The sequence below is a fragment of the Apteryx mantelli genome, chromosome 1 (assembly GCF_036417845.1).
Source record: "Apteryx mantelli isolate bAptMan1 chromosome 1, bAptMan1.hap1, whole genome shotgun sequence".
Taxonomy (NCBI): Eukaryota; Metazoa; Chordata; class Aves; order Apterygiformes; family Apterygidae; genus Apteryx; species Apteryx mantelli.
Window position 1 is genome coordinate 89,911,660 of NC_089978.1, and position 21,693 is coordinate 89,933,352.

The window sequence follows — 21,693 nt, forward strand, 5'->3', positions numbered from 1 at the left end:
TTTCCCATAACTAAAGATTACTCTTCTCCCTCTCTGTAAAGTGCTTCGCAAAATTTCTTGTTATGAGCTGTTAGCTTTACATAGAATTGGTTGGGAAAATAAAATTCTGTTTCTTACACATTGAGAGAGAGAGAGAGAGAAGGTTTTCATGTTTTTGGGACTTGCTGGAACAAAAAAAAAAAAAAAAAAATCAGGATTTTACTACATCACAGATACTTGCTGAAGATGGTTTAAGTTCTTTAAAATTTCAGGTTCTGAAGAGGCATTCTCCAAAGAACACTTTACTTAAAACTTTCTCACAGGGTTTAGCATCATGCAACTACATTACAAAAATTTAAAGTACTTAAGCTGCAGTCAATCACCTCAACTTTTTATTCTTATTCCAAATATGTGTAGCAAGAGCTTTAAAGATAACTCTTTCCTCCAAAAAAGCCATTCTGTTTTGACTGCAATTCCAGATAGCTAACAGTTAAATGAAATCACATCTACAAACTACACCCATGTCAAAAATAATGACCTACTCCATAACTATACAACTCCAGCACAGGAACTTGTAAATTATGACATTTCACAACTTACCATGAACAACTTGACTCATAAAGCCTGATCTCAGGGGTTATTGAGTTCTGAACAATCCAACTAAAAATAAGTTGTTCATAGATGTTCTATGTTTTTCCACTTGTTTTAGTTTGTAAAAAAGCAAATAATACCTAGATGAGCTTTTTTTTTTTGTCCTGAAAGAAAGAAAACAAAAAACTACTAAAACATATGAGAAAATAAGGGTCTTGCTCCATTCCTTTGTTTTTACGAGATTAGTAGGTCTCTCAGACCTTATCTTATCTTCACTAGTGGGCTAAATCCAAGTCAGCCTGCTGCTAAACTGTTATTACTCATACACAAACTCAGCTGCTGAATCAGCAAGTAAGGAATTATTGTAACTCCACTTGGTGTATGCCCACTATGTAAATAAAGAATCTGGAGTGTCACTGATAGAGCAGTAACATGGATAGCTCAAAAAAAGAGTTCTTTGAGATGGAGCAGAAGATAATCACACCTAATTTTACAACAAAGTGTCAAGGTCCTTTAGTCACATTCAACCCCCATCCCCAAAACAACAGAAGCAAAAACCATGTTTAGATCAATGACCCAAAAGACAGACCTCTTCTGTGGCATGATGCTCTCTAACAGAGGGAGGCACATATTCAAGACAGTCTTTCCACTTTCTGGCTCAACACAACCGCTTCCTAGCATAAGTGATGGCCAGAGGAGTTCATACATCAAAGCACTATCCCACAGCAGAAGAGGCAGTACGTTGCATTCTTACACATCTGACAGTTTCAACTGAAAGGTAATAGATAAGAAACCTCCATAAACACATTCATTTGTAAAGTGTTCAATAAACTGGTATCCCTTGGGATTAAAATAAAAATAAAAATCATTATTTGAAATTCAAAAGAATTTTGGAACCAGGGGGACTGTAAACAATGGTTTCTATAAGCTTTCAGTATGCAAGTGATTAAAACGGATCTCAGCTTAGCTCACAGTATCTAACAGAGATGCCTTGAGACCTACATTTTAAACACCAAACTTCAGAAAATGTAATGATTTCTGTGAAAATTCTCCTTTAATCCAGAGGAAAATCCCCATAAGCAACCTAGCCTAATGTCAAAAAAAAACAAAAGAAGGTTGACTTTTTTTCTCACGTCACAGCACTGGAGCCTAATCTGAGATCAAAGTCAATGTCTGCTGTTACCTCAGAAAAGGTCTTGCAGATGCCCAGGCCCTTTTACACTGGCACCTAACCTTAGAAATCCTAACTCCAAAATTAGATACGCATATCTTTTATGATTATAGAAAATTCCTAAAAGGTAGAGTCTGATCATTATGGGGGGGGGGGGGAAACACAGTTGCAAAAGAAAAACAAAGCATTTGGGTTCACAGATTAATAATTTACTTTTTGCTCTGGTCTCTTTTGTTTGCAATACATTGCTTGGAATGATGATAACATCACTGCTTTATCTTATTTGTCCTTTCCCAGTTAACCAACAACAATTATTCTTCATTTGTTATTTTTAGTTGAGCTTGAATCTAACTCTCAGAAATATGAAGCAGTTTTAAAATGTTATTCAGTGTGTTTTAGGTTGCACTGAAGAAAAACACAAACTTTTCTTTCATACAGAGTAGATTATTTCTTTCCCACCTTTCTAACATATGTAAATTCACCACAGCTCAAACTAAGGATCCAATCCAAAAAAGTAATTTTTTTTTAAACAAGTTTCACTCTTTGTTGTTGTTCTTACTGCCAAGTAACAACAGGAGAGGGTATGACAGGAAGCAGTATTTTCTGTCAGCAGTAGATGTTTATCATTTAGTTAATGGAGTCAGATGACCAACTTTCACCTGTCTGTTGAGTAGCTACTGAAGACAAGTCTTACAGGCATTTACAGTAAAAAGAATTTCTCTCAGCTGCTTATGCTGCGTTTTAAAAGATACTCAAAATTCAAGTGACTTGAAACTGTCCTCCTAAAACACAGGTTTAGGCTCACTGTGGTCACAAGCTGTGATGCTCAGTGCAAGGCTAACCAGGCAAGACACTGGCACTGCAACTTCCACCAGAGCCTTCAGGTGAGCAAACTCCAGCTCCGTAGTTTCCTCAAAGCCTGCTCTGAGCAAGCACAGGAAACAAGCACCTAAAACTAAGCAGTCTTTGCACTTGGAAGCAGTCTGTCACCACCTAACACGTCATAAAATGTCCAAACAGCTACGTTTAACAAAAAAAAAATCCAAATACAGTATTGGTAAATCACAAAGACCAGGCTGGAATGAAAACCAAACAATAAGCTGCAAGAGCTTCTCTTGACAACAGGTAACAAAGAAATTAGTATACTGTAAGATCTTATTCCAGATTGGAGCAAAGGGGGAAAGAGCACAAACATGAAGAAAGGAACAAGAAGTGAAAAGAAGGGTGTTGTTAAAGCTCTGATGTTGGGACATACTATGGTGCTCTGGCTTTTCATATTTTGGTCACTTCACTAAAAACAACGGGTGACTGATTCAGTGTCTGGTGGGAATGTGGGTAAAGAGAAGAGGGGAGAGAGAAAGAGCACAAGAGAGAATGAGTATCTAGAACAGCTGAAACTATGGTGAAACTCTGAGTGGCATAAAGACAGAACAAAGAGAGAACTGACTGCAGAAAATTGTTTGTGTGTGTATCAGTACCTTTTAGCTGACTGGCCAACCTACATTTAAATGACTTGGTGCCATAACACATGCTCTTGTCACTTGAAGATGGAACCACCGTAGCACTGGAGCTACGTTTTGCATCTCTTCAGAAGCAGTGCTTCAGGGAACGGGACAACCCGACAGCACAATACAGCAGTACAAATGACTGAAGTATCACAACGAGTAGCTGAAGAGGAAGGGCAAAAAGCTGCCTTCCATGAAAATAAACATCAGATGAACAGGGACACACATTGAAAAACAGGGCCTGATTCTTAAGAAACTTGCAGGTGGTCTGTATTAAACTGTGGCTCTGGAACACTGATTTTTAAGCAGTCTTCCATAACAAAACTATAATCCTTTGTATAGAAAACTATAGTCCTTGAAGTTATGGTGTTGCACAAAAATCCTCCAGCAGCTATGTTTGGTCCATCCCTCTGACCTAAGAGCAGGTATTAAAGCTGACAAACGCAGCCAGTATTAAACAGAGGTCACATGAAAAGAAAGCTGCAACTCACTGGCTTAAAGGTTCAACTAGTAACAAGTTTTTATAGGCGCTGGAAGGCCAAGCTACAAGAAGGAAAAAAAAAATGTTGAGAAAGGAATTATTACATGAACTACGATATAATGGGGCAGAGCAGAGGGACCACAAAGACTAGTTGAAGCCAATGCAGGGTGTTAGCCTCCATAATTGGAAAACCCCAGTAGTGAAAGCTTGATGCCACCTAAGGCTACTCAAAAGGATTTCAAACAGTATACCTCATTCTAAAAACTGTATAAAGACAGAAGATGATACGATTCTCTACAAATTTTGCAACAAAATTTAAGTTAAACAAGGTTTGACGAACACATTTTTCACTTCATTTCTAATGTCACTTCTCTGTCTTTTACCCCCAAGATTTACAACCTGATAATATAAACATTAACAGCAATACCACTGATTTTTGTGGAAATAATATTGTGAGTAAAGATTACTCAAGTAAGCAAAAGAATTTCAGAAGATAAAATCTTTAAAATATCCCTGGCTTCTCACCAAGGTGATCATATTTCCTCTACCACTTTCCCTATTTGGGGGAAGTAGCAAAAATGTTGTCTATTTTATATCAAGATAGTGTATAAAGAAGCTGAACTCTGACTGTCCCTTACTAGGAAAATGTTTCATCCTTTTGCAAATAAAACACTGAACACTCATTTTCACTTATGATTCTTATGTAGTTTTACTAGACAGGCACTTTCATCTTGACAACCACCCCTTCAGCAAGCCAGCTTCAGGGTACCAAAACGTTATACTGTAAATAGTGTACTCAAAACTACCAGACTGACTTTCTCTGGAGAGGGCCTCCAGCCACAGTGTTTCAACTGTTACAGCAGTTTACAGCAGAAGGTCCTGGAATTCATCTCTTTTGGCAGAACCTTGATTTCAGTTGATATGACCTCAATTTGGCATAGCTTTTTGCTTCAAAAAAACTTCAAAAAATTAACATACCATGTCTATTTAAAAGACATATTCCTGCACAAACATCAAGTTCTGCACAGCTGTGACACCTATGACTATCAAACACATTACGAGCAATGAAAGAATTAACACAAGCCAAGAAGAGCCACCCATATAACATTTGGATCTTTGCATGAATCCTTTGTGTAGCAACAGAAGAATGCTAGAATGAATGTCACAAAAACAAAAACACACAGTAATATCTTTCGCTCTGGCATGGTTTCCTGAAATGGGTTACATCTGCTAAAACTCAAGAATAACATTTATATTTGCCTTCACTAGTTATGGAATCTAGCTGCCTATAATAAGGCATGACGATAAGAAATGATTATACAAAAAAATCCTGATTCTTTCACTGGGCTGTCAAATTAAGGCAGAAGTCCCAGAATCTATCCCCGAATACTTTGCCAGTTTTGGTATATGATAGGAGTATTTATTTTTCTTCCTTGACATTTCTGTATCAGCAAAAACTCTATTTTTATGCAGCTTACATTACTGCCAAAAATTTTTGTGCTGGAATGGTTTATACTGATTTTGTGAATCTAATCAGCAGTACGAAGAGAAAGCACTTTTGCTAGTGCTAGTATAAGCACTCAGTGTTCCTGATGGACTGAGAAAGGTTTTTTTTAGGGTAGACCTGACCCCTCATCTCATGTTAGAGTCACACCTGCACTTTTAGGTATCAAAAAAGGCAGAGGTTCTCATTATCAAGTGTGGTTGATCACATCCTGCTAAAACGTCACTACACTACCTTTAAAAAACAAACTTTTCACCTGTATGCTTTATACTAGTTCACCAAGGTGGACAAAAGGAAATTTGAGCGCAGACTTTTTTTCATTAGAAGTACTTCTCAGTCCACATTCTAGTGACTTTGAAAGCATGTGACTTCTTAGAACTGCTATTCAGCTTCTCTAAAAGTCATAGACACAACACCCTCTCTTTAACAACTTCAGAGCACAAAAAGCAATGAGGCTGTATACTCAAGTGTTTAGGGACCTCTGAGCATCTGAAGTACAGGCAATTTAACTGAAGCATGTAGTACTTCTTTTCAGTTATGGGATTTCTGTATCTTGCCTAATTCATCAAGCTAACTGGCAATAGTTAACACTACCAATATGTGATTAATTAGATGGACTTTCGGAGGAAACTGTTCAAGGGCACTTCACTCTCTTGTGCAAATAACTTATTTTTTGGCAACTAAAAGGGCAATTTAAAGATTTTGCAAGGAGGAAGAGAAAGAAGTGCGTTTACTCAGTGGTCTCTGTAATTTTTTGTGTGGTTTGTTTTTCTGCTGAGGTAGCAAGTGCTTGAATAAACCTTATTAAAAGATGAAAGCTTCAAAGTTTTTGGCTTCCAATAACAACCATGTGTTTCCTTTTGAAAGGTTAGGACACAAAATAAAAAGCTCAGCTAATTTTTATCAATACTGTCAGTTTGTCTTTCTGAAATATTTTAATGTTGCCTATATTTTTTGTGATTTTTTTGACAGTTTATGTTTTAGGAAAGGTACAGTATGATTAACTAACTAACCTTTGTTTATTCAAAGAGTTGTACAAATTTTTTTTACTGAAGCGCCCCAGGCCCAATACAGAGGGAGTATCTACTGATGAAAGTCTCCACCAACATTCAACTGATGCCCACTTTCATAAGACTTGGCAACTGATGGCATGTGTGAGCATTCCTCCAACCCAGCTTATATTGGCACTAGTCCCACACCTAGACCTACCTAGGGAACTAGATCCCATACCTGTGGTCTATCCAAGCGAAATTGCCTCTCTAAAACATATTCTTTCTCAGTGCCTATGTCCCTTATTTCTTAGACCTCCGTGCAGCAGATACCTCATTCCAGTCAGATAGGACTTCTGGTTCCCAACAACCCAGAACGCCACTCCTACAGCTGTACTGCATTGTCAGGTTAGTAGGAACTGTTACCAGCTCTTAGCTAAGGGTCAGCCAGAAGATCCACAGTGAAACATTAAAACTTTCTGCTGGTTCAAAGTTATTTTCAAATCACCTGTTAGTTTTGACATGCTACTTTAAAGAACTAATCTGTAAAATAAGAGAAGGGCAGCAGTCTTCTGTTAAGACAACAGTTTTTAATCAACTGAACAAGCACAACTGCTTAGAAATCAGGAATGAAAGATGCAATGAGTCTAGAAATAAATTCAAAACAACAGAAGCTCTGAAGTTACACATCTGAACTTTTATTTCTTTAAATAACCATTAAAAAATTTCCTAACAATGGTTTGACCTTACAGGCTCTCCCTCCCACACACATTTAATCAGTCATAAGCTATCTAGCTCTAACCAATTCTTTGGTCTATTATACTCGGCTTCTCTAAGCCATCTGCATATATTTCGCAGCAATCAGTTTGCTTATCTGAGTCAGAGAGGTGCAACTACAAAGAGAGCCTGCTTCTGTGGAATAATGAAAAAGTCTAGTAGATAAACAAACCAAAACACCATTAAGATAAGTAACTCGAGAAGTTACTTGAGGCAGGTTATAAATTATGGTCAAAATATTTTATAACGTAATGATTCATTAAAAGAGTTCACATTCCTTCACAAGCCAGCGCAAATCTCCAATATCATTAATCAATCACATTGCACTAATTCTGAAACTGGCAGCATTTTGTAGAATGCAAAATGCATCTGAAGCACCAAAGTAGAATCTCATTTCCAATTTTGTTTTTTTTTTCCTTTTAGGGAGTGAATGAATATTTGCTCTAGCGTAATGGTGCCACTGTGTACTACTAATCAGTCATAATATCTAGCATTTTAGAGAAATAAACAATCATAGTTATACACAACTGAAGTTCTACAATTCATTACTGTTACGTGTTACACTTGACCAACTCAAACTACAGGCAAAGTCTCAGTTTAGTGCAAAACATTAATGAAGTCATTCTTCTATCCATTCCCCCCTACCCCTTCTTTTCTTCTTGTGGAGTGATACCACTTTGGTCTTTGTCTTCCTGTTCATTTCTGTTATCCTCTGAGCTGTTGATTTCACTTTTACTTCAAGTCCTGAAGGACTTCACTGCAAGGACTCTTCCAAGAGTGGACTTTGTGAGTATACTTGAATCTCTCTCAAGAGAGAAAGGGCACTTTTCTTTTTTTGTTGGGTATTCTTTAACCTCCACATGTTTAATTTTTTTTCACAAGAATTAATCCCAAAGACTTACATTAATACATATACAAACAAATACTTGTCTTAATATATACTGTTCCAGCACAGAGAAATATAGAAACAAATATACTTAGATACTACTACAAATACTACCTCAAAACCAAGGATAAATTCATTCATGTACACTGAATGATAAGACTTAGAGTGCAACTACCCTGTTAACTGTAAATCAACTACGGAAGAGCACACTTGTTGAGATATTGAGATTTAGAGTAACTAAAGGCACACATACCCTCAAATGCAGGTATTATATAAAGTGGGCCATAGGAAAGCTAGAGAAAATGCTTCAGTTATCTGAAGAAGAAATTGTACCCAAAGAAATTGTACTGTATCACTGATGCTCTGTAGGGGGAACAGGGAAAGCTATTCTGTTCTGAAACTAAAAATAAGCATGCAGACATTTAATTAGTTGTATTAGCAGTGTTAATTCAGAAATTCTGTTTTTAAAGAAACCCCAACGCTTGTGAAACTCAGTAATACAAAACCACTATGTTAGCACCTTGCTCTATTATTAAATGCCATCACCTCTAAAGCAAACAAGCAATCTGCTTAGCATAGCACAAAATGGTAATGCCAGCCAAAAAATAGTGACTTGTAGAATAGAAAATAAAAACGAATGTTATTCGAACTAAGAAATTGTCTATTTGAACATTACTTTAGCCCCTCATACAACAGCCAAGCTCTTGAGAGAAACGTTCAACAACTGGAAATGTAGAAAGCAGCACTTTCAGCAATGACTGCCTTCAGTACTTCACCAGTACACAGGTTCAAAGATGACTCAAAGAAATTTTTTTTTATTGGCACTTTTTTGGATGAGAACTGATTAAATCGAGTTTTTCTAAAATAGGGCTGTAAATATGAAACCATACAGCTTGTCATCCATGACTAAATTCCTAAGAGCTGCATATTCCTATAAAGTGCTAATTCTTATGACTAGATAGTAATGTTTAATAGATCAGTACATAATTACATCATTACTCCACAGCAAATGTTCCTGAACAGTCACCCACCAAAAAAAGAAAAAAAAGAAGAGAAAAAAAGAAAAGAAAAAAGAAAGCAGAAGGGGAACAAACTGAAAACAAGATTCTATTTTACCTCTTTCAAAGACGAGATACATATAATGAAAAAACAATGCCATGTTGGATTTTTAAGATGGAATCCATCAAATTTAATCAGCATTTGTTTTAAAAAGTAGGAGTATTTTAATAATCAGGACTATAAATCTTGATCTGGAGCACAAAATACTCCTAACTTTTCTGTTGAACACTTAGTAGATCACACATTAAACAACTACTAAATAAAACTTCTAAACAGTATTTTATACTATATTTCTGTATTTTATAATATAGAAAGTTTAAAATAGGATAATTTTTCCAGAGGTTAGAAAAACAGTACCAAATCCTTGTCTTCACAGAAGAAGGCTCAGAGTAAAAAATTATTTAAAATAGATACGCTTCACCTGAACATGTCATGTGTGTCTACACATTTTCTTGTAATTCAGAAATCAAGGCCCTCAGACTTCTTACCTTATCACTTTTTTTCCCAGATTTCTTCTTTTTAGGATTATCCCTCCAGAGAGATTCTACAGCAATATATCCCTGTAGACTCCAGTCATACAGCTGCGTACCAGCAACCTTTGAAACAAAAGGTATTAGAAAGCAAGAATTTAATAAACATCTGAGAAAGATTATCCTGCTTTTCGTTCAAGTGGAAGAGATTTCAAAAGCTCAAATCTTTACCAGGGATGTTTTAGGGACACACACGTGCTGTTCAAGCTCAGGGTGTACAGCGTTAGTAAGCATCTTGAAAGAAAACAAAAATGTCACACAGAAGTAGAAAAGTTACCTGCTTTAGCAACCTGCTAAAAAACTGTTCAAAGAATACATTAAAGTATATTTGTATAAAAATAGGTGGATAGAGGATGCTGCATGGAAATAATTTTGGATTTTATAATCTTAGTACCTTTCATTCTGTAGATTTAACATATTCAAGTTTTTTTTCTTAATTTGACCTTACTGCCTTTTTAGAAATTTTATTTTGTTACTATTTTGCAATTTTACATTTTCACTGCTTTGACAAAACAATAAGGGTACTCCTTTGTTTGTTTGCTATTTAGAAGCAAGACCTATTCTGCTAATAGGTGGCTATAATGAATAACCAGCAGTCAACTCCTAAAACACAAAAGGGGTAGGAAAGACAGTTTTTATTATAGGACCCAAACATAAGAGAAACAGGAAAAATCCAGCTGCCTTATAACAGACAAAATCTTGCTGTCCCCTACATGATACGGAACTGTAAAATTCATAGTATCCTTTAAAACTCAAGAGTGTTAGGTTTTTGCAACTCCAGACTCAGATCAGTACTCACTTTCATATTAGTACTGGTTTTCTTACAAATAAGCAACAGCAAAAATGGACAATTTGTCCAAGTCGACAGCTACTAAACTAAATAAAAATATACCAAAAAAATCAAGAAATGAGAAGACATCACCCTACTCTCCAACAACAGGCAAAACTGAAAAAACAAGGAAGACTAAGAACAGGGCAAGCATAAATGACACTTCCTCCTAAGTTTCTTCCAGTCTCCAACAACTTGCTGCTCAGAGATTTCCTGAGCCAGAGGGCGATTTCTGTGTAACAACTCCCAGTGCGTTTCTCTCGCATGAACTTGTCCAGTCTCCCCTTGAGCCTCTTTATTTTTTAGCATCCACAACATCCTGTGTCAAGAAGTTTCACAGCTGGGCACATATCCTGCGACAAACCACTTCCCTTTGTTTGCCTGAACGCAAGGGACTACGCTTGTTGTGCAGCAGAACAGTAATGGATGTGCTTCTGGGTAGAGAGTGTGTGACCACCTTTGTACTGCAACTAGCACAAGTGAGGTTTTGAACCAGACAGAGACCTCCAGCCTTGTACTATTTTTTTTTTTTAGTGCTGCATTAGATTTCAGGAAGAGTACAAATACAAAACTGGCCGTATACAGCCTGCAGCAGGGACAGCTGTTTTGCAGCGGATTCAAGACCAGAGAGGTGGGCCCCACACACGGGTCACAGTTCCTGTGGGCTGAGAAGCCCAGCGCTAGACAACCTGTAAGCTGCATGTTTCAGGGTCAACAGGAACACATACAAGAAATTTTGATAACCATCCACTGCATCCTCTAATGAGCACAACAGTGGAGCCACGTGTGAGAAACAGTCTTGTATTTTATATCTCTTTTTTTTTTTTTTCATGAAGCAGTTTAAGAGTATTGATGTATTGCCCCTATTCTCAGCAGTGACAGTTCCAGCCATGCAAAGTAAAGGGAACAATAATAATACATACAGTCCATTCAAGTTGTTCAAAGTGCTCATTTGAACACTCATACAAAGAGTTCATTTGAAAAGTGGCAAATTTTTCCATGCAGTAAACCAGAATTCTTAATTTTTGGAAGATAACAATTTCCAATTCATCTGTGTTACAGTATGCTAAACCACGTCCTGTGTTCAGTGCAACACTAAGTTTGTATGCTAACATTTGAACAAACAAGTTCAAAAGTCATACCAAGTGGTTGTCAACAGGGATCCTAAAATAGCTTGAAATGACCCTGGGCCACAAACACCCATACCAGGCACAGTCGGTAGCATCAGCAATTCCTATGGCTTAATCTGCACGTAAACAAGCTTCCACCTTTTAATTGCACACAAAACTAAACTTATAATATCAACTTTTCCATACGCTCTATGTGAGGATTATCAAGCAGAATTATGGTTAGCAATTCTTTATCAACATTGCATGCTGAGAAACTAAATTGAGGATCTGCTGGCTTTTCTGCATTTATGTTCCTATCTCTAACAAAGCAGAGTACAATTTCACAAGCATTTCATTCCCTGGAAGAGGTGGACTACATGACCCCAACTCACTCTTTTCAACCCCTAGTTCCTGCAATTATGCCAAGCTCTCTGTTATGCTAGTACAACTGTTGATGCATTATGCACTGTGCTGAACTGGACAAGGAGACACATATAGGTTAAAAATAACCACATAGTTTAGTTTGTTGTCAAGGAAATAAACTTATGTATTAGGAGGATTTTTCTTCCTTCCAAGAAGAAAGTAAGCATAAAAGACATGCTGTTTTAGGAAATTTGAGAAGTTCCAATACAAATAAATAAAAATATGACTGACAACTCTTCTAAAGATAGAGATTGATTGAAGTAACTTAATAATGCAAAGTTTTTCCAGACAGAGGAGAAGCCACAGTTAATAAAAAACCTTTTGAAATACATCATGATTAGCTGAAAAGCAACACAGTTTCAAAACACTAGTTAAAGTTCCACCAAAACAAAATAAAAATAAACAACATTATTATTAAATCGAGCTCCCTTACCACATATATGGCCTGATCATTTGCTTAAAGTTATACAAATAAAATTGATGCTAGCAATGGAGCAATAAATCCCTTACAAATTTGTGCTCTATCAGAACAATTACTGGGGGGGGGGGAGCATGCCTCAAGCATTTCTTTGATCTCCAGTTAGAGAATCAACATCTGAAAACTACATATGAGCAACGGTGAGCTCTGCTACTGTAACTTTAGTTAACAAGTCATACATTTTAGTTAAAGGAAAAAAGTCTTCTCCCAGATAGATGCATCCAGTATTGTACCTCAACTGCAAATACATTTGGCTGAGTTTATTTCCAGCTCTGCAATGGAAAGTCATCAATAAGGGCAGTAAGGAAAAGATATTTATGCTCCTTTGAAGTATGGCCAAATCCAAACTTTACCAACTGAAGGGAACTATACCATTGCAAATAGAAATGTAGTGATGAAGTACTCAAATATGGAAGAAAAAAAAAAAACGAACAAAACAAAGAAAAACTTATGTTCCAAGATATTTCCTATACTGTTCTATCAACATGGCTCATGAGCTTCGTACTGCAAGCATCTCTTTTTAGGCTTACAGAAACTTTTTGAAATGCCTATGAAACATTTCAAAGTAATTACTAGAGAAGAAAATGCTTCTAATTACAGATTAAAAGCATAAAAAATAGTAATCTCCATATGCTTAAATTTTTGCTTTTTTGAGGAAAAAAAAGGGCAAGAAAGAGAATAGAGGAACCAAAAAAAAAAAACCACCCTCAGGACATCACTCTCCATAGAGGCTTTCCAACTCTTAGATCTAGCACCCTGACCAAGTCAACAAAGCTAAACCTATTCCAATCAAGTTTCAGGCACAGTGTCTCGTATCAAATCTTGTGTTATAGTCAAACTAAGAACTGTGAATTAATCAAAGTGCAAGCATGCACTTCAAAGTTCTGGTAAAATAAACAAGGTATTGTGAAGCTATTAGTAGAAAATCCATAGTTAATGCCGAACTGAGTTTCTTTTAAAAACGTAACATCAGTTTGAACACCATTCAATCACTTCCTCCTTTATTGTTCAGAAGGCAACTAGAATTTCAATACACAATTCATCTACAGAAAAGTCTAAGCTTCTTAAACAATAATGCTTTTTCCTGCCATCTGCATAATTTTCACTCCCTGAAGATAGTCAACATAATTATTTGTATTTAGAGTATCTGAATCGTGGAAGCATTAAAAAGATCCCACCCAAGATCAAGGTATCACCTTACAGAGTATTTCTGATGCACTAAAATATGCACGCTGTGGGTGGCTAAGTGCTGGATTTGAAGAAGAATTTGGTGAACATCTGAGGAATCTGCCAGTAAAATTAAGAATGAGTGGACAGCAAGGCATACGAACTGAGATCATTGTGGACTCTAGGCAATTGCCTGTCTTGTCAAAATGTTGTTCCTATGATTCCTCCATAGAATCTCTCTCTTTTTAAACCCCCCCCCCATCTTGTTTTCCTATGCTCTCAACACATTTCAGGCTTCCTTAGTATTGTAACTGAACATATAAACTGTACTTACTAATCATGTTTATGTTAATTTATAATTACTGGAGTTTAGAGACTCAGAAAGGAATTCATATTCCTCAAACTGAAGACTCTACTATGGGTGTCAGAAGCAAAACAAAGTCACTAAAAGAAATGAAACATCTGACTGGCATTGTTTAGACTGCATGTCCTTTGACAAAGTAACTATTAATTTTATTTTGTTAAGTGCCAAGCATGCAGACAGGACTTTCATAAAAATGGATTACCAGTTAATTTGAAGGCATGAAAAAATAATTGACAAAAGACACTTCTTCAAAGAAAAATATCACCACTGACCTTTGCAATAGCAACTGCTTGCTGTGGATAATACAGGGAGGCACCAATTCCCATGAAACCTATAGGATACACCACCTTCTTTATTTTTGAACCTGTTTCACAACAGAAAACACATGGTTGGAGTATGCATTAGCTGAGACAGCTGAATGGCCCTACTCAACTTTTATTTATAATCAACACAATTTTACTAAATACAGTTCAGCATATTTTCTGTTTAGACGTACTGGTTTCTTAAAAAACATGATTAAACTGATCAATGTTTTTTTACTTGGGAAAATATTTTTATTAGCATCTTTCCATACTGAAAATTACCTTACAACTAGATTTGCTGTGGTAGTACACAAGTTAATTTAGCACTGAATAATGAAGTCACAGTTAAGAAATATTGAAGGAAACTATACCAACTGATGCTTTTTTCTAAACTAAAAGGAAAAACTCAGGCAAAGAAAGGTGAGGTTAACATCCTTTTGAGAAATCAAGCAGAAGCAAGAGAAGTTCCACAACAAAGAGAAGACTTCATAAGTTACCATGACTCACAAATACCGATTCTTCCACAGCTGCTCTTATGAATAAGTTTTCTTAATTCAGTGTAGCAATTTGCAAGGAATTTGAAAGTACTTTTCAACTAGGATAAAGTACTTAAAATTATGCTGTCTGCCAGTTGCTTAATCCCCAAGTGAGTTTTGAATTTGTCAATTTCAACCAAATCTCTAGTCAATGATACAAGTCTAAAAATTTAACTGCCTTAAAAAAAAAACCACACCCTCATCACAGCTGGTCACAGGTATGTACCCTGGCTGCCAGTGAGAACATGCATCACTGAATCAGTTACAGGGTACACTGCAATTTATCCAGTCAAAAAAGGAACAGAGAAGGGAGCAGGTACAGCAAAAAAAAAAAAAAAAAAAAAAAAAAAGAAGCAAGCAGCAAAGAAAAAAAAAAAAAAAGGGAAAAAGGGCATAGGACATAGAAGAGACGTGCAGGAGTCAGGCTTCAGTAGTTCCCTTGCTTGTAGTGCAGCTTGTTCTATATGCAAAGATATATTTACTTCTAATAAAGAGGTTCTTAATTTTGAAGAGGAAATGTGTATTAGAAGTATGTGGTGTTTCCACAAATACACTCTCATGATGAGATGAGAAGCTGCTAATGGTAGATTAGAGAGACTTTCATAAAGTGATGTTGCCAGTCTCATGAAGAGGGAACTTGGTACCAATTAGCTATAAGGAAGCACAGAAAAGGAGAGTTTCATTGCATCTTTACAACCAGATAAATTACACTTTTGCTTTAATTCCTGGAAATAGAAAAATCCTCCTTAGTGATCGTATATAAGAGCACAACTACAGTATCACTTTAGGAATAAATTTATAAGCTGAAGAGAGTACTGCCTTCCAGCAGCCTGTTACCCGCTGGAGATACCCATCTGAGGGGAGTTCAGGAATACCCCCTAATCTCTTCCAGTGCAAGTCAACCAGGTTAAAACAAATTACTTTCAAGAGCATTTTAAATCAAGTTGGATGACTACAAAATATTCACGTGACAAGTATGAAAACAATACTTTCTACCTAGTGAGCAGTAGTACCCTCAAGTGCTATGGTTAGACCTGAAAGAAATTATTTATCTGTACCTTCCAAGAGGGCAATTTTTCCAGGAAAGCCAATCCTAGTCCCCAGCCCTCCTCCCCGCCCCCCCCCCCAAAAAAAACAAAACAAAAAAAAAAAAAAGAGGAAATTTGGTTCTAACATTCTGCAGCATCAAAATCAATCCTTCCTACTACAGCTGGAATACTCTCTGGAAATAACAGTCCAGGTATTTTCTCCAGTATTGTCAATGATAATCAGATAAAATTAATAAATTATGGCTCCAATCCTAAAAGACTCACAAATCAGATATTCATGTTATAAAGGATTATTTTTATTAAACTTAGGCTCCTCTTATCTTTCAGATCCAGTCCCAAGACTGCTTTTCTTTTTTCCATAATTTTGCCACACTTAAAGGCTGGAAACGAATTTCATTCATAATCACGTAACAACTCAAGAAGAAGGAACTCAAAGAGAAAGAACTTCAAATGGGAGAAGCTGGAGACCTTGACTTTCATTTAAATATATATGCTAGGAAAAAAAAATTGCACTGCTTTGCATCATCTTTGGAAAATTAAATTTTGGGGGGTGGAAGGAGATGGTGCATTCACAGAATGTTTGCCATTTCTAAATAGCCAAGCACACATTTCCAGTTTGTTCAACACATATGGAGTCCATTAAGGTGTATTTTTATCCAAAGCAAGTCCTCACTAGTATTTAAATTCTACAACTTTTTTTCTTGTGTTACCTCATTAAGAATATTTTTTGTATTAAGAATATCTCACTACAAACACAAAGTACATTTCTATAATTAACATTCTTTAAAACACACATTTCTGTCAAAGCATAAACATATTACTGTTTCTTCAACTAGTGTGATGAAATTAGCTGTATCACTTTTCTGCATCACAAAATACATTTGTATTTATACTATACCCAGAGTTCACAAGTATTTTTGCTGGCTATTACGATCTGCGGCAGCTCTGCACCTGGACGCACAATATTTTCAAGCGATTTGAATATACAACAAATCGTACATGTATCATAGTTTAGGAACCTCTGTATTTTACCATAATTTATTTCTCCAGTTATTGACAGTGACATACGTGATCAAGAACTTAAACAATTATAAAGATTTTTAGTCTAAAAAAAAATCTTTTCCTACTTTTGTTACAATAAACTAACTGAAAACGACCAAAGACTAGATTCTAGTAACAAATACAGATTCATAAACAATAATGAATGGATATTATGCACCTTTTACATGAAGTTTCTTTATAACAGGATGAGCACTGTAGACACATCCTTTTAACAGTTAAGTCAGATCTCATGTCTCACAGTTAAAAATTAGGATCCCCCAAAACCCCACAGATAAGTGATTTACCCCAAATCATAACACAATCAGTTCAATGGCTCCCCACTTACCTCTAGCAAGAAACAATCCAATGATTCCAGCAAAACCAATCACACCAAGCCTTGGATAAAACCCAGGAGGGGGATTTTGGAGAAATTCACAACCCTCTGAAAGGAAGTCAGAACACAGTGCATTAATGTAATGTGAATGTTTTTGCGATAAGGAACCATCAATACATGCTGGCAATTGTTACAAGACACAAAGAGTTATCAAAACACATTTAACTATCACGCACATTTTAGAACTGCTGGCATAAAATTCAAAGCCTTTGAGATCTTCTCTAGTGACACATGAATGAAACTGAACATCATATTGTGTTTACCAATTTTCATAGAAGATTTGCCTTTGTTTCTGGGCCATCTGTTTTGTTTTGCTCTTTTGCATCTCAGTTATATCTTTTTCAAGTTGGTGATAAAAACCTTTACAAAATGGATTCTTACGTTTACACGTAAACAAGAATTAGTTTAAGTGAAACAACATAAAAAATAAATGACAGAACAAAACAAAGACATAGCAGAAATGAAGGATGCTCTCATGTGGAGGTCCGATGGGGAAACAAACTATGGAAAACCTTCCACACAGAGGAGTTCAAAAGACAGACTGTTAAATTTAGGGAAAAGATGATTAAGGCCCAAGATCTGAAATGAGCTCTAAAGATGTAACTGCTGGCATCCATACTCAGTCTTGAGGAGGCAAAATATGAAAAGATGCTTTCAAAACAAAAATAAGTAAAATTATTTTGAATTAACTCAAAGTACTTAGGAGATCCAAGGAGGTAAACCAAAATGATAAAGTTAAGCTTAGCAAAAATAAGACATGCAACACTGGAAACAACAAATAAACATTGCAGGAAAGTTCAATTACAGGGCCGGGTCAAGCAAGTACTATTGAATTATGCTTCCTCTTGGTTGGGAATAAATTGTGAGACTTTTTCTTCATGTCTATCATTTTTAATGGCATTAGATGCCTAGATCTGCATCCATAGATGCAGGTCTCAGATTTTAACTATGTGTCATGACGGTTCACAAAGGAAATGCACACAGAAAAATAGCCTTACATGCACAAAAGACTTCATGTAGAATGATGCTTAATGGAATTCCTTTTTAATATAAGATATAGTACAGTCCTGCATTTTAAATTGCTCATAAAGAAAACTGTAAACTGATTTACCTCTACCATGCTCAACAGCTTTTTCTAATTTGGGCATAGCTTTAGCATAAAGATCCTAAAGAAAAGAAAAGAAAACAACAGTAAATAGATACCAATTAAGTAAAACATTAACTACCAGATCGTCACCGAGCCGATGAAGAAAAAGATTTTTAGGTCCCTAAATAAATAAATAAATCTCTTGTTAATTTACCCATAATGCATTTTTGTTTGGGTCTGTAAAACACAGCTGCAGTTCTTTTATTCAGGGTCAAACTAGGAAATAAATTTGTGTATTGTTTTATTCTAATACACAAAAACAATCAAGAAAATAAGGAAAACAGAACAATTTTGCAGTTCTAATTTCACCCAGCTCACCAATACTACTTCCCTTTATTCCCACTTCCTCCCTTCACTCACAGGTTTAGGCTTGCTCAACATTACATTTTGCATAACACACAGCATTTTCTCAAGGTAGTCTTTGGACACAGATCAAATATAGTACCTCAAAATGTAGAGGTCTTCTTCAATATTTCACTGAGTTTCTGATCAAGTACCTGAAATTCAGGATTATCTCAGTTTTCTCAGTATATATACGTATTGCAAAAATTCTTGAGTTAAGAATGCAAAGGAAGAAAATACAAAACTAATAAACTCATTTCTAGCACTTCAGAGGGACATGACTCATTTTGCAAGCTAATAAATCTCCCTTTCCAAGAGACAGTATCTCAGGCTAACGCAACAGCATTTTTGAGATGATTTGGAAAAAAAAGATGCCCATACAGTGTCCAAAACAATTAATCGAAGAAGCACTACAGCAACCCCAGGAATTACCTCTAGGGGTTTTTTGGACAAACAGTAAAAAAAAGTATAAGGTGTGGGGGGTGGAAATCACACTACCTTTTATCAAAGCAGAAATAAATCTTAATAAGAGCAACCTTGCTAATTATGCAAAGACAGTTTATTCTTTGGGCAGACTGTACAAGACTGTCCATCAATTAGGGAACAAACTCCTAAACATATATGCCCAAGTTAAAGAACAGAAAAATCTTGATACCACTTGAGCTACATCTATGGGGAAGTAAAAGCATTTGTTTAGGCTACTACACTGGGACAGTATCTTTAGAAGAACTTTCATTTCCTTATTGGCAATAGTGACTTAGCAAAAGTTTGTCATGAAAAAAAAAAAGTTAGCATGTGACAGATGCAACATAACACTAGATGGCTTTTTGCCATATTAAAAGCCAGTGCAAAGAGAAACACACTCTAAAGACCCAGAGACTAAGTAAGTCTGATCTTCTGTCAGAGCTCACACAAAACTCTTATTTCTACATCTGCATTTTGAACTGGCTTTCTATTAGGATTAAGCAAGTAATTTTGAAAAACTAAAAAGGGTATACGGATGTAGCCAATTCTAATTTCAATATCCTGGGTTATGCTTTTAATTTGAAAGACAACTGAGACAGACACCTAAAATGCTATTTTTAAAGTAGCTGAGGGAAAAAAAAGCCATAGTCTCTGACGATAGTTAAGCAAGCAAGATGACCCCAAAACCATGAAGTTTACATGCCCACTTCACAAAATGAGTCAGTGAACCACTGCGAGGAAACGATCTGTCATCTGAGGAGAAGAGCACATCTTGCACAAATGACTACCACGTAGACAAAAATAGGGCAAATAAAGTAACAGGCCAGTGAGATGTAAAGCACTGTACAGAGCTTACCTGCAATCAGCCCAACCAGGTAACTAGTCTCTTCTCAAATTTCACTCCCAGTTACCAGAGGCAACCAAACAGAACACAGGCATTTAAAGAGGTCAGAGCTCTAGTGATACTGCAGAACATCCCCCTTCACCTTCAAAACTGAAGCCTATACCCTGCTGATGTGCACTTTAGCAACACATAACTAGACTGTGAACGGCCCTGGATATTTCTTCAGGGAGGTGTAGGTACTATTAACGGTTAGCACCACAACACAGAACGTTTAGGCAGGAACCACAGCCCTAAGCTCAACATCTCGGCTTTCTGTACAGAACAGGAAGAGCAGTTTGCAGCGCAAGAACAGGATTCACAGCAGCCAGCACATGAAGCAGAGAATCACATAAAGTTGCCAAGAACAGACCAGAAGACAGGGCCATCCACCCTTCTGCCCCTTCAGGCTTAGGGATTACAGGGAACATTTATTTCTGACTTGTATTTATGATCTAGAGGGCTCAGAGTTCAATGCCCACAACGTTCCTTTAAAAAAAATACAGATCCATGTTCTTTTCAGAAAATAGAAGGAAGCACATTTTTAAAAGCTAAGACTACCTGATCAGATATTTCATGCAACACCCTCCCCAGCACAACAGAGTTAAAAAAGCGTCAACATTCACTGGGTCAGAAGAGAGCAAGAAAGCAATTATACAACTCTGTAACCTAGTAACAATAGTCTAGACCTAGATTACAAAGACCTTGCCTTTCCTCTATGCTCCAGAGACTATTTCTGTATTAATGATTGGTTACACTAGTATAAATATGCTACCCAATAAAATACATAAAAAGGTTTGGGGATGAGGCCTAGAAGCCAGGTTTGCCACCGAGTAGTGATTAGGGATCTTCTCTCTGCTGGTGAGTCATGTTCCTTCCTTCAAAATTCTGGTTCAGCAAATACCGATTTATTTTCTACACAGTTGTGCCCTGTCACAGTTGCAGTGAGGACAACTCATTACTGCTGCCCCAAAACACACTGCCTGATATTTTATGGCATCCTCTTTGAGCGTGCAAAATGCAAATTTAATCACTCTCTCCTATCTTTCTCAGTCACAGGACAGTACCAAATCCAGTTCTCCCATATCTTGAGATACTATAAACCTTTAGGCTTCTGTGTAAGAGTGGGATTGGCAACTGCTCTGAGTGTGCCAAGAAGCAGACCCGTGGGCAGCTAAGGAACTGTACAGAACACACCTTTCAGGTGCTGGTTTTGAAGATGATACTTTTGGACTTCATCTCAGCCCAAATCCCATTTCAGTAACAACTGTGGGCCTGAGCACTAGTCCTTAACGAGTTCTTTATTTAGCCAGTCTTAAAGCCTACCACAGAAGGGTTATCTTGACTTCAAGTGATTAATGTTTGTGTACTTGAACAGATTTTTTTTTTTTAATCAAAAAGCTGAAGATTTCCAACATTTAGTTTGATTGCTGAACGCATTTCAAATAACTTTGTAACGCATTCTGCACAGAAATTCTACTTTAAGGTAAAGTTACCCTAAAAAAGCATTGAACAAACATCACTGAACCTGAACCTGAAGCAAGACCCCCAGAAAATTTAATAAGCTTTCTCTATTGTGGAAAAAACAAAATAAAAAAAAAAACTTAGATTTGTTCATACACACAAAAGTGCTTTGTGCAACTACAGTTGATTTTTAGTTTATAAAGTTCACCATCAACCTTGCAAGCAATCTAC

At 36.5% G+C, this 21,693-nt stretch overlaps 1 protein-coding gene across 4 annotated transcripts in view; it reads right to left on the bottom strand.

The window, feature by feature from the left end:
* APOO (apolipoprotein O) overlaps nucleotides 1-21,693 on the bottom strand; it is a 44,144-nt gene that overhangs the window by 13,364 nt on the left and 9,087 nt on the right. For all 4 annotated transcript variants that reach the window (XM_067297327.1, XM_067297310.1, XM_013951990.2 and 1 more), the window contains exons 4-7: nucleotides 18,276-18,330; nucleotides 17,117-17,212; nucleotides 14,115-14,206; nucleotides 9,431-9,538 (exon numbers count right to left, since the gene is read on the bottom strand). In XM_067297327.1, the coding sequence (XP_067153428.1) occupies nucleotides 9,431-9,538; nucleotides 14,115-14,206; nucleotides 17,117-17,212; nucleotides 18,276-18,330 (351 nt within the window). The remainder of the gene's footprint in view (nucleotides 1-9,430; nucleotides 9,539-14,114; nucleotides 14,207-17,116; nucleotides 17,213-18,275; nucleotides 18,331-21,693) is intronic.